General features: G+C 39.6%; 1 protein-coding gene across 2 annotated transcripts in view; it reads left to right on the top strand.

Moving 5' to 3' along the window:
• Nucleotides 1-13,494, top strand: part of CDH23 (cadherin related 23) — a 1,628,602-nt gene that overhangs the window by 1,488,953 nt on the left and 126,155 nt on the right. The window contains exon 44 of one of the 2 annotated variants that reach the window (XM_082268006.1): nucleotides 12,489-12,614. The exons of the other annotated variant lie outside the window; for it this stretch is intronic. Within the exon in view, the coding sequence (XP_082124132.1) occupies nucleotides 12,489-12,614 (126 nt within the window). The remainder of the gene's footprint in view (nucleotides 1-12,488; nucleotides 12,615-13,494) is intronic. 2 annotated transcript variants of the gene reach the window in all.

Below are 13,494 nucleotides of genomic sequence, written 5' to 3'. Positions count from 1 at the left end.
TTTCATGTTCTGTAAATGCATTTTACAAATATAGTGCTGCAAGTTGGGAAAACCAGGTAACACTAGTGCAACACTAGTAACAAAACCTGTAATCACTGCAATTGGTTAGGCTGAAGATGGCATTTAGAAGTTTCATGGCTGTAATATCTTCTAGCTAAGTGGCTAGACATATAAAATGTACTCCCAGACCCTGTCAAGTTCAGCTAGCCTTCCAGGTCAAGTTGGTCCTACAAGAGGATTTAGGAAAAGCCATGTTTGCTTGCCTCTTAGTCAAAAGAGCTGTCATCACATTCATAATATTGCTGTAAATCCAGAAGGGTAACATTGTTGGATGAATTAAAAAAGTAGTTGGACACCTCTGTGCAGTAAGAGTGTGAAACCTTTCTATGGTATGTCATCAATATTAAGCAATTGTGGTTTTAACTGATTAAAGACCCGGGAATCAAGTCAATATTGCATGAGAACAGTTTATTTTTTAAATTCCGCCTCCATAAGAACACCATCCCTACAGTCATGCGCGGAGGTGGAAACACTATGCTTTCGGTTGTTTCTCTGCTAAAAGTACAGACCGACTTTGCCGCATTGAGGGGTCCAATGGATGGGGCCATGTATTGTAAAATTATTATATGAAAACCTTCTTCTCTCCAGAACACTGAAGATGGGTCATGGATAGGTCTTCCAGCATGACAATGACCCAAAACATACCGACAAGAAGTGCATTAAGGTAATGGAGTGGCCTAGCCAGTCTCCAGACCTTAATCCTATAGAAAATTTATGGAGGGAGCTGAAACTTCGAGTGTCCAAGCGAAAGCCAGGAAACCTTAAGGATTAAGAGAAGATCTGTAAACAAGTGTGGACCAAAATCCCTCTTGAGATGTGTGCAAACCTGGTCACTAATTAAAAGAAACATCTTACCTCTGTACTTGCCAACAAGGTTTCCTCCAACAAGTACGAAGTCATGATTTGCTTGGGGATCAAATATTTATTTCATTCACTGAAAGCAAATTAATTGATAGCATTTGTTTTATGTATTTCTTTCTGGATTTTTGGTTGATATTCTGTCTCTTTCATTTAATATACACCTTTGATAAAAAAATTATAGACCCTTCATTTCTTTGTAAGTGGGCAAACTTACAAAATCTGCAGGGGATGAAATATTTATTTCCCCTACTGTATCTAAAACCCAAAATAGTTTTTTCTTTTGGATAAAGTTTGGGAGGTTTAAAACTGCTGTTAGTTTTTCTGCCATCTTTTTCTCATTAGCAAGATTTCACTTCACTTCCTGTTCTAAAGGATACGAGCACTTTTTAAAATAAATTATAATTGCACATATTTTTGCAGGAAAAAAAAAATGTGCATTTATTTATTTTTTTGCATAGCACTGCACCCACGATCCATGAATCACGAATGCAGTGCCAGGCTCCTACAGACTCTTCCTCCAGTTCTATGTCTGTTCAGAGGTAGAGGGTTTAATTTGGAGAGTTGGAGAAAATGTCAATGGGCTATAAGTGCTGTGGTAGACGAGACCTCTCTTAGTTCTCATGAGTACAAGTCCCTTCATTGAAAGATTACCCCCTCTATTCCTGCTCTGGTGCCAACTCAAAATTTTGTAATTACCTTCACTTTCATTCCTGGTGACACTGGTGATCTGGACAGTTAAGCCTAGCACACACTATCATTTTTTTTTTGTTCAAACCAGCGGTTTGAATGAAAATAAACTGACCGCTCTGGTCGGAGCCGCTGTACTAACAATCCAATGTTAGTACAGCAATCTCCCCTGCTGAGCCATTGCCTGAAAGCACTGATCGAGAGCTGCTGGTTTTCCAGGACTCTCGTTCGACAGAAGCCGGTCTAACATTAGGCTTCTGTTGGAATCAGCTGCCATATATAGGGGTTGAATGCCAAGGTGACATCGGCCGATTCAATAAAGACTGGCCGATGTTGGCCTGGCATTCGGCCCATGTGTACTAGGCTTTAAAGAGAGTAAACCCTCTTAATAGGGGACAAAGACAGCAGTAAAAACCTGATAGCGGTTTTAACCCTTCAACTCTTTATCCAAAAGAAAGCTTTGTCCTTAGTTATAATTAAAAATACTTTAATCATCCCGTTTTTTAAATATTTGCCAGTCATTTATTTTAAAATATTGTTTCAACAACAACGCAGGCTTATAGAGAATTATTGACCAATAAAAACTGGAGGAAAATAGTGTCTGGGTTACCTAGATCAACTGGTCAAACCCCAGCTATTATCTTATACAGGGTGGGGATTTTATTATGATTAGTAATTAATATGGTAAAAATATCTATCCTTTATTTTTTTTAAAGTAAGATAATATTAACATAGTGGTGAATTTACTTTGATTACCTTTGATGGATAGAGAATGCACTGTGACCAATCTACAGAGGCTTCAGAGAGTTGAGGCATCCGTCTCCCCATCTGCTCATTGCAATACTTAGAACTGCTCATACTATAGTGTTGGTGTATCCCTCCTGCCTTTATAGTTGATTGAACACCATGAAACTGTAGTATTGTTAGGGTTCATGCACACTGGGCTTGAAAAAAAGGTACATTTCCTTGGCAGAAAATAAACGGTCATATAGAGCATTTTTGTACAGGCGTTTAGGAGCGTTTAGCATTTTTTTCTGCCAGAAAACTCCTTCTAAACGCTGAGCTTAAAAAATGCCTTGCATGTACACATAGGATAACATTGAGCTGCTTCTACAGGAAAAACATCAAACTCCTGTTGTAGCGGCAATTTTTAAGCCCAGTGTGCATGGGCCCTTGACTGTTGTGCTTGGCATAGTGGAAGACATCTGCAAAGGACATTTAGCAAATCATAAAGGGCATCAGTCAAGACAACCAGCTTCTATTTTTATTGTGCTGAACACAGCCAGGGTGGCAGGGCTCCTATGTTATGAAAAAGGAAATGTACGCCTACCCAAAGCTACTCAAGGACAAGAGAGAATAGTTGTCATCACTAGGGATGATCGAACTTTTGAAAAGTTCGGTTCGGCCAGAACATCCGAACTTACCGAAAGTTCGGCCCGGATTTCAGAACTCCATTGAAATCAATGGGACCCGAACTTCGGTAATCAAAAAACACAATTTTTAAGCCCTAAAACCCAATAAATGCCCCTAAAAAGTGCCTAGGGTTCTGGGTCATGCCCCATTAACTATTAATCACACAAAAAAAAGTTCTTAAAAAATTGTCATTTTTGATAAAAAAAGCCAATTATTGAAAAAAAAAAAAAAGAGAGAGATTATTTTGATTTTGACTTTGGATTTAGTATTTGGGGGGTCTAAAAAGTGTACATGTGAAGTTTCAGCTCTGTAGCATGTCCAGAACCATGAAAAAAAAAAAAAGATAATTTTTCAGTAGAACAGGGATGTGGGACCCTCCTTTAACACCTATATGATATTTTTTTTCTGGTTCTGGACATGCTACAGAGCTGAAACTTCACAGGTACACATTTAGCCCCCCTAGACACAAAATCACACAAAAAAACGTTCTTAAAAATTGTCATTTTTGATAAAAAAGCCGATTATTGAAAAATTTAAAAAAAAAAAAAAGAGATTTTTTGATTTTTACTTTGGATTTAGTATCTGGGGGGTCTAAAAAGTGTACATGTGAAGTTTCAGCTCTGTAGCATGTCCAGAACCATAAAAAAAAAAGATCGTTTGTATTAGAAACTTTCAGCACAGGAGTATGGCTTCGCTGCTGTAACACCTTGCCGGTTTAATAGAAGGCATTTTTTTGGGTTCTTTGCAGTCAGGAAAAACATCTGAACTTGTGTATAGTGGTACTGTGCACAAGTTCTGATGTTTTGCCTGCCTCCAAAAACTCCCAAAAAATGCCAGCAAAAACACACCTGGGCATTTTTTTTTTGACGCTAGCATTTTTTTTGGCATTTTTTGGGGTTCTTTTGAGGCAGGCAAAACATCTCAATCCAAAGTAAAAATCAAAAAATCTATTTTTTTTTTTTTTTTTTTAATTTTTCAATAATTGGCTTTTTTATCAAAAAATGACAATTTTTAAGAACTTTTTTTCGTGTGATTTTGTGTCTGGGGGGTCTAAAAGGTGTACCTGTGAAGTTTCAGCTCTGTAGCATGTCCAGAACCAGAAAAAAAGATCATATAGGTGTTAAAGGAGGGTCCCACATCCCTGTTCTACTGAAAAATTATCTGTTTTTTTTTTCATGGTTCTGGACATGCTACAGAGCTGAAACTTCACATGTACACTTTTTATACCCCCCAGATACTAAATCCAAAGTCAAAATCAAAAAATCTCTCTCTTTTTTTTTTTTTTTTCAATAATTGGCTTTTTTATCAAAAATGACAATTTTTAAGAACTTTTTTTTGTGTGATTAATAGTTAATGGGGCATGACCCAGAACCCTAGGCACTTTTTAGGGGCATTTATTGGGTTTTAGGGCTTAAAAATTGTGTTTTTTGATTACAGAAGTTCGGGTCCCATTGATTTCAATGGGGTTCTGAAATCCGGGCCGAACTTTCGGGAAGTTCGGATGTTCAGGCCGAACCGAACTTTTCAAAAGTTCGATCATCCCTAGTCATCACCTTTGTCTAACTGATTAGGCAACAATGTTACTACTGCATGATCAGGAGAAACAATCTAACTTTCAAACAAATTGATAGGGACATCTGCAGTGCTCTCATGATGGCTTGATCAGAGGTCATTCAGATTGTGGCTACATGATTTAGATCCCTCTGAGGTCCATAAGCAGTCTAAAGTCACACACAGACCCGAGACAATGGTTGTCCAATCAAGGCAATGATATTTAAGAAATTATTGCATATCTTTAGACAAATCATAACTTCTGCAGACACCTACTTGCCATATGATCTCAGAGGAGTTCTGAAATGGAATTTCTTATCCAGTTAGTATTGTTCCCCTTAGACAAGGCCAACGCTCATGCCCCGTACACACGTGCAGATTATCTGAAGACTTTTGTCTGCAGACTTACCAAAACCATATAATATGAGGTCAAACCTAAACACTTTCAATTTGTATGCAATCCGGCAGGCCCTTGCACTACATAGATAAGGTAAATCTGAAGACAAAAGTCTTCAGATAATCTGCACGTGTGTACGGGGCATTAAGGGTCTTCAAAGTGTATTCACATGCATGGTTGGCTAAAATATTTTTTTTATGTTGAAAGAGCTCCTAAACTTCATCTCATGTCAGTGGTTATCCTAAGCACAATAGTAATTAGGAATTAGAGAAATTGCTTGCTTGAAACAGAAGTCTGCAGATTGATAATAAAAGGTTTTACTGAAAACTCTAAAAACTTTATGACAACTAAGAATTCTTCCCTTTATTGTGCTTGCTAAGATCATAAATGTTTTTGCTAATTTAATTTGAGTTTGGAATTTTTTTCCCCCAGAAATATAGACAGATAATGTAACGTGCACACCAAAATTATTAATGGAAGATTCCCTTCCATGAATAACATTACAGAGGACAGAAAATGCTGTATGGCCATTAAATAAAAATAAAATGTGCACTCTTTTGGGTCAATTTATCAAAAAAGTAGAACATGTTAGCTTTGCAGAGTGCATTTTCACTTAGGTTGAATGAGGCAAAGCTCTGCTGTTTTCAATCATCCAATAATGTGCAAAGAAAAAATGCTGTTTTCTTTTAGTATTACTTGCCCTTTACTGGGCATTCTTTGTAAAGTGAGTTTTCACTTCACTTTATCCTTATTCACTAAGCAAATTGAAAATGACAGAACTAAATATGTCCATTTATATACTAACAACCTTGACACCATATCCCAGTAACAGAAATTACTACCAAAGAAAGTGATGGCTTTCAAGGTGTCACACCATTCATTCACCACTGAATATGCTTTTACCCAAACATTACCAAACATGTGCGTTTTATAATTTGCAATATTGTAAGTATTATGTACGGATAATGATTTTATTTATTGATGAAAAATGTAATACTAGTGATGAAGTTATAGAATATCACTGTGACTAGCAGTATGATTAAATGTTTCTAAATACTCCCATATAGCCATATATACACCTCTAACATTTTTTAAAATATTTTATTGTAACTTTTTACGTGACAACCCTGAAGAAATGACACTTTGCTACAATGTAAAGTAGTGAGTCTACAGCTTGTATAACAGTGTAAATTTGCTGTCCCCTCAAAATAACTCAACACACAGCCATTAATGTCTAAACCGCTGGCAACAAAAGTGAGTACACCCCTAAGTGAAAATGTCCAAATTGGGCCTAATTAGCCGTTTTCCCTCCCTGGTGTCATGTGACTCATTAGTGTTACGAGGTCTCAGGTGTGAATGGGGAGCAGGTGTGTTAAATTTGTTGCTATCGCTCTCACTCTCTCATACTGGTCTCTGGAAGTTCAATATGGCACCTCATGGCAAAGAACTCTGAGGATCTGAAAAAAAGAATTGTAGCTCTACGTAAAGATAGCCTAGGCTAGTGATGGTGAACCTTGGCACCCCTGATGTTTTGGAACTACATTCCCCATGATGCTTAACTAAACTGTAGAGTGCATAAGCATCATGGGAAATGTAGTTCAAAACACACCAAGGTTCACCATCACTAGCCTAGGCTATAAGATGATTGGCAAGACAATGAAACTGAACTGCAACACGATGGCCAAGACCATACAGTGGTTTAACAGGACAGGTTACCACTCAGAATAGGCCTCGCCATGGTCGACCAAAAAGTTGAGTGCACATGCTCAGCAACATATCCAGAGGTTGTCTTTGGGAAATAGACGTATAAGTGCTGCCAGCATTGCTGCAGAGGTTGACGGGGAGGGGGGTCAGCCCGTCAGTGCTCAGACCATACGCCGCACACTGCATCAAATTGGTCTGCATGGCTGTTGTCTCAGAAGGAAGTCTCTGCTAAAGATGATGCACAAGAAAGCCCACAAACAGTTTGCTGAAGACCAGGACATGGACTACTGGAACAGTGTCCTGTAGTCTGATGAGACCAAGATAAACTTATTTGGTTCAGATGGTGTCCAGCATGTGTGGTGACAACCAGGTGAGGGGGAGTACAAAGACAAGTGTCAAACATGGTGGTGGGAGTGTCATGGTCTGAGGCTGCAAGAGTGCTGCCGGCACTGGGGAGCTACAGTTCATTGAAGGAACCATGAATTCCAACATGTACTGTCTAGTGAAGCAGAACATGATCCCCTCCCTTTGGAGACTGGGCCGCAGGGCAGTATTCCAACACGATGATGACCCCCAAACACACCTCCAAGACGACCACTGCCTTGCTAAAATAGCTCAGGGTAAAGGTGATGGACTGGCCAAGCATGTCTCCAGACCTAAAACCTATTGAGCATCTGTGGGGCATCCTCAATTGGAAGATGGATGAGAGCAAATCTCTAACATCCACCAGCTCTGTGATTTCCTCGTGGAGGAGTGGAAGAGGACTCCAGTGGCAACCTGTAAAGGTCTGGTGAACTCCATGCCCAAGATGGTTAAGGCAGTGCTGGAAAATAATGGTGGCCACACAAAATATTGACACTTTGTGCCCAATTTGGACATGTTCACTTAGGGTTGTACCCACTTTTGTTGCCATGGGTTTAGACATTAATGGCTGTGTGTTGAGTTATTTTGAGGGGACAGCAAATTTACACTGTTATACAAGCTGTACACTCACTACTTTACATTGTAGCAAAGTGTCATTTCTTCAGTGTTGTCACATGAAAAGATATAATAAAATATTTACAAAAATGTTAGGGGTGTACTCACTTTTGTGAGATACTGTATATATATATTAGCAAGCTTATTAGATAACGCAAAGCAAGACATTTTAGGCTGTCTTGACAATTTCTGATATGGAAGGTATGTCATTTTATCTTGATTTATTTTTTTTTTTGTTCTCACCTAGTTTAATAAAAATTGAGACGATTTAAATTAGTTATATTTTATTATGATCCAGTGTTACCTTCGGTTTACACTAGTGCAGTCTGCATGGCCCGTGTTTGCTAGGGTACGGCAGCCTATTCATTTGAACAAAAAAAAGTGCATGCACCTTTTCAAAAACACAGCCGCAGGGAAAGGGCATTGTCTTTTTGACCTTGCCATTTAATCCCTGCGGTTACCACACCTGCAAACATTTTTCGGGCTGGGATGTGTGGGGGTGCTATTCAGAATGAATAGCAGCCCTGCATGTCTCCAAAGAGCAGCGCGATTTTGCTGCGGGTGCAGGAACAGATGTGATTCCTGCACCCGCAACCAGCCCGCACAGTGTGAACCGAAGAGGCTTTCAGGAACACTGAAATCTATCAGGTAGAGATTTTTTTTTTTTTTGGAGACCTTCTGGGTAATTACAAGTGCCAAAAATTAAATTGCAAGACCAGTTTCTTTATGGTACAAAAAAAATATATTTTTTAATTAGTTGGTTACTCAGTAGAGATCAGACCATTTATTAATTGTTCGGCCACCTTCATGAAACATTCTCTAATGTTTCCCTCTAAAAATATACATATCAGTTGTATAATAAGGTAAAGTTCGAAGTCATAAAAGGAACATTAATAACAATCAATTAGAACATAATGTTTCAGGACAGTTTGCACTCAAACAGAGCTCTGATCCTAATGACTTACAGGTTTAGCAGCCAACATGCCCTCCAACATGCCCTGACCCACCGTCATATCTCCCCACACACTTCTCTTCTGCACATACTGTCATCATACCCTCCGCACAGCACAGTACATGACAATTTGATTAGAATGTCATTTTACAATCTGATTTACCTTTACCAAAACTATGTAATATGAGGACAATCCCAAACAACCTGTTTCATTTGTATTCAGACTCAAGCTCTTGCACTTCATTGGTAGGTAGGTTGTTGCTCGATGTAAAGTAGATTGTACAATCCGAGTGTATGGTCAGTTTAAGATGTTTCTTCAACATTATTTGTAAAACCTCTAATCTTGACTGTTCTGAAATGGGCATACATTTGCTGTTTCAGGATAATCATTTAGAACAGGGGTCTCCAAATTTTTCAAAACAAAAGGCCAGTTCACTGTCCTTCAGACTTTAGGGGGGCCCGATTGTGGCCAGCGGGGGTAAAACATGTCCTGGGCCCAGCATCAGTTAGAATAAACATGGCCTCAGTTTGGTGGTCAGTAGGAGGAGGAGTAATGCCCTATCATTGGTATTAGCAGGATGAATAGTACCCCATCATTGGTATCAGTTGAAGAAATAGTGCCCTATTGTTGGTGTCAGTGGGAGGAATAGTGCCCCATTGTTGGTGTCAGTGGGAGGAATAGTGCCCCATTGTTGGTGTCAGTGGGAGGAACAATGCCTTATCATTGATATTAGTGGGAGGAATAATTTCCTATCAATAGGGTCAGGAGTTATGCCCCACTGATGGTGTCAGTGGAAGAAAGAGGGCTCCATTATTGGTGTGAGTAGAAGGAATAGTGCCCCATCATTGATATCAGTGGGGGGAATATCATTAGGAGAAATAGTGTCCCAAGTACCGGATAAAGGCTAGCAAATGGCCACTGTTTGGAGACCACTGATTTAGAGCATAGTGTTTTAAAGTGGTTGTAAAGGCTCTAGGTTTTTTACATTTATGCATTCTATGCATGAAGATAAAAAGCCTTCTGTATACTGCTTCCAACACAGCCCCCCCCCCCCCCCCAATACTCACCTGTGTCCCCTAATGCGATGTGCATGAGAGCGTCGGCTGTGCCGGAAGTTCCTCTCCTCATTGGCTGAGACAGCAGCAGGAGCCATTGGCTCCCACTGCTATTAATCACAACCAGTGACGCAATGAGGAGAGATTGGGGGTGGGGCCAAGCTGCGGCTCTATGTGTCTTATGAATTCATAGAGCAGGGCTCGGGAGCGAGCATACACCAGTGCCTGCATGGTAAGCAGTTTGCAATTGGGGGCACTGGTCAAGGGGAAGGAGCCAGGAGTGCCGATGGGGGACCCGAGAAGAGGAGGATCAGGGCTTCTCTGTGCAAAACCACTACACAGAGCAAGAAAGTAAAAAAGGTTGGTATTTTTTTTTTTTTTTTTTTAAGCTGAACCTTTAATATCACTTAAAGACAAGATGCACACCGCTTTGATCCTATTGGCTTAAACTTTTTTGAGTTTGAGCATACAAGTATTTCCTCTACGTTAGCCAAAGTAGAGTTTTTTTTTTAGGAAGCTGTGTGAGAGAGAAACACACTGGTTTGTCTTACTTAATACTATTTTTCCACTGTATGGTTTAAATGAGGATTTAGAAATACACATTTTGTTTTCAGTTCTTCTTACTTAGTTGTTTTTTGTTTTTTTGGTTATATTTATTTTCTTCTTCTTTTTCTGTGTTTAAAATGTGCCAAAAATCACAGTATATAACTGATTTTTAATATACTATAATATTAGAATAGTAGTAGAGATGAGAATATATTTCTCAAAACTATGTAAAAGCCAAATGTATTGTTACAGGGAATCAATGGCCACTAACTAAGTGTAGCATTTATTAAAACATTAGTAAAATGAAAAACAATAAATATGCACTCACGTTTAAAAAAACATTTAGCTGTTCCCGCCCCAGCCTATGGGTGGATGACGCTGGGGCCGGCCACTCATCGATCCGGGGATGCCATATGACTTCCTCCCGGATCCGGCCCCGCGCACAGTTCAATCCATCACTGGCTGCGTCCACTGGACATAGCTGATGGCTAATCACTGTACTGGCCCACTGCCAGTACCATGTGACTGCTGTAACCAATGAAAGCAGGTTGCATGACAGCTGTAAACAATGTAGGAATAGGAGAGGAAAGCCGCTCAAGTGAGGCTAAGTAGACTGGTGCTGGTCAGATCCGTCATCCAGAACTAGTACAAATGAAGAAAGTTGGACCGCACTCGGAAAATTGTGCAATCAAAGACGTCTTCTATTCCTCATAAATGAATCCATACAGACAGTGCATTGAGAGACATGCCAGGTTGACGCGTTTCACGATATAGATAATCGCTTACTCATAACCACACAATGGAGTGTCGGTGATGGACTAGCATTTGTAGGCAGAGTGTCAGCTGACAACACTTTGTTGTAATTGAAAACATGTGAATCAAATCAATACACAGAAGTCTGCAAATGCGAGTCAAACACCTTTGAACCATATATTGAAAGACAAATAATTTCAGAGTCCTTCAACCAAGGAGGAAAAAGAGACAATCAAACAACTCAAAACTTAAAACATATGTAAAAATAAAATTAAAAGAAATAAATAAAAATGTAATATTGGTGTTGCAATGTAGCAAAAATCTATCAATTTGTAGTTTGCCCTTGTTATTCCATACAAAAAAATCTTGTTAAATGTCAATTAACACTCAAAAATAAAACTAAAAAAGAAAAATAGGGAAAAAGTATATCAAATTTAGTGATAAATTGTTTTTGATTGTGCAATGTGAAGAAAAATATTGATGATTAGAAAAAAAAAAAAATATATATATACATATATACATAGGAGTGGTTCCATGTCAACCCTTACCCTTCAACATGTGACCAGGTTAGGGAGGTGATATTTAAGCAAGACATTGTTCAGTGCCATGCAATCTAATCAGGGGCTTACTGGCAACTTTCGAGCCAGGGGGCAAGTACAAACCAGAGGCCCATGGTGCAGCTACTAGGCCCCCCTCCCACTCTCCCTCTTCCTGGCCTCCTACTGACTCCCATTCCAGACTGAAGCGCCACTCCAGTTACTCTCTACTGATCGAATCCAGGTTGCCCACCTGGCCATCAGGGCAGTTGGGAGGAGCTGGGACAGCTCGTCAGGGCTGGCTGGGGGAGGAGAGTCTCCAGTGGGGCATCAGAGCAGCCCAGGGGGCAGTTGCCCCCCTGTCCCCTAGGCCAGTCCCCCCCTGAATCTAATATTGACTAATGTGAGTACAATACTTTTAGTTTTATCAGATTTATGAAAAAAAGGATTCATACACAACACATGAATTTAAAAAAAGACGTGTCTCTGAGACATACAGTATATGTAGTTTTGTAGTCAACTCTTTAACCCCTTTCACACCAATTCAGTGTGTTTTTTCCTACAGCAAAAACTGCAGCAGATCAGTGAGTAAGGGGCCTACCTAATGTTTTTTGGAAGCATTGTAACGTTGCTGTTGCAGTATTCAGACTTGTACTATGAAGACCTATAATCACTGTGATTATAATTGTCATTTGTATTTAACTTTGATATTGCCTACAGATTCCTCATGTATAGACAAACTAACCACTGTGCCTCTTCTTTCCTTCAGGATTTTAGGACTATGAGGGTCTTTTCAGTCTGCTAGGGCTGCAACAGCCTGAGCCATCGCTAAACATGTGTCACTTGGTCTCATCTTGTCTCATTCATTTGCTGATGTTTGTCACAAAAAGTTGTGCAATATGTTGGGAAAGGGCAAGGGATCTGGGCGAAGGCTATAATTTGAAAGTCAATAACAAATACATTTTAAGATTTCTGACTCTCATGTTTAATCTAGGAACATCCATCATTGTCCTCAACGGACCTATTCTAGCTATAGACAATGACTTAGGAGCAAATGCTGTGGTTTCATATCGACTTCTTGGTAACCAGGTGGATTTGTTTACCATAAACAACAGTACAGGTATGACTCACTTTAATTACATAGTTAAATAGTTGCATAGTAGTTGAGGTTGAATAAAGACAATAGTCCATCCACTTCAACCTGTACAGGTGTGAATTATTTCTCATACCCCTGAATGCTTTGATCCTTGAGATGTATGTCCAAGAGTCTTTTAAAAGTAGCCATACTTCCTGCAGTTACTACCATTTGTGGCAGAGAATTCCACAGTCTTGTAGCCCTTACTGTAAAGAACCCCCTGCGTAGCCTGAGGTCAAAACACTTTTCTCGAAAGGCATTGTATGGCCTCGTGTCCTCATGCATTCCTTGCGACTGAATAGATTTTTCTATGCTCTGATCCCCGTTGAGGTATTTGTAAATTGCTATTATGTCCCCTCTCAGGCGTCTCTTCTCCAGGGAGAATAAATCAAGCACTTCTAAACGCTCTACGCTCTTCATAATTAAGATCCTCTAATCCCCTAATAAGTTTTCCTTCTCTGTACTCTCTCCAGCTCCTACACATCCCTTCTGAGGACTGGCGACCAGAACTGGACAGAATACTCCAGACATGGTCTGACCAGTGTTTTATAAAGTGGTAGGATTATAGTTTGTCTCTGGAATACATCCCCTTCCTTATGCATGCCAATATTCTGCCGGCTTTGGCAGCTGCAGCTTGACATTGCATGCTATTGCTAAGTGTTTCTTTTACTAAGACCCCCAGATCTTTCTCCATTTTTGATACCCCCAGAGGTTTCCCCCCCTAGCGTGTATTTTGCTTTTATGTTATTAGTCCCTAAGTGCAATACCTTGCACTTATCCACATTAAACCTCATTTGCCATGTAGTTGCCCACTTTGTTATTTTGTTCAGGTCATTCTGTAAAATTTCTGCCTCACGATGTGAAG

This window comes from Pelophylax lessonae (genome assembly GCF_965119305.1).
Source record: "Pelophylax lessonae genome assembly, chromosome: 9".
NCBI classification, from domain to species: domain Eukaryota; kingdom Metazoa; phylum Chordata; class Amphibia; order Anura; family Ranidae; genus Pelophylax; species Pelophylax lessonae.
The sequence above is the reverse complement of the archived record's forward strand: the minus strand, read 5'-3'. Positions and strand labels throughout refer to the sequence as shown.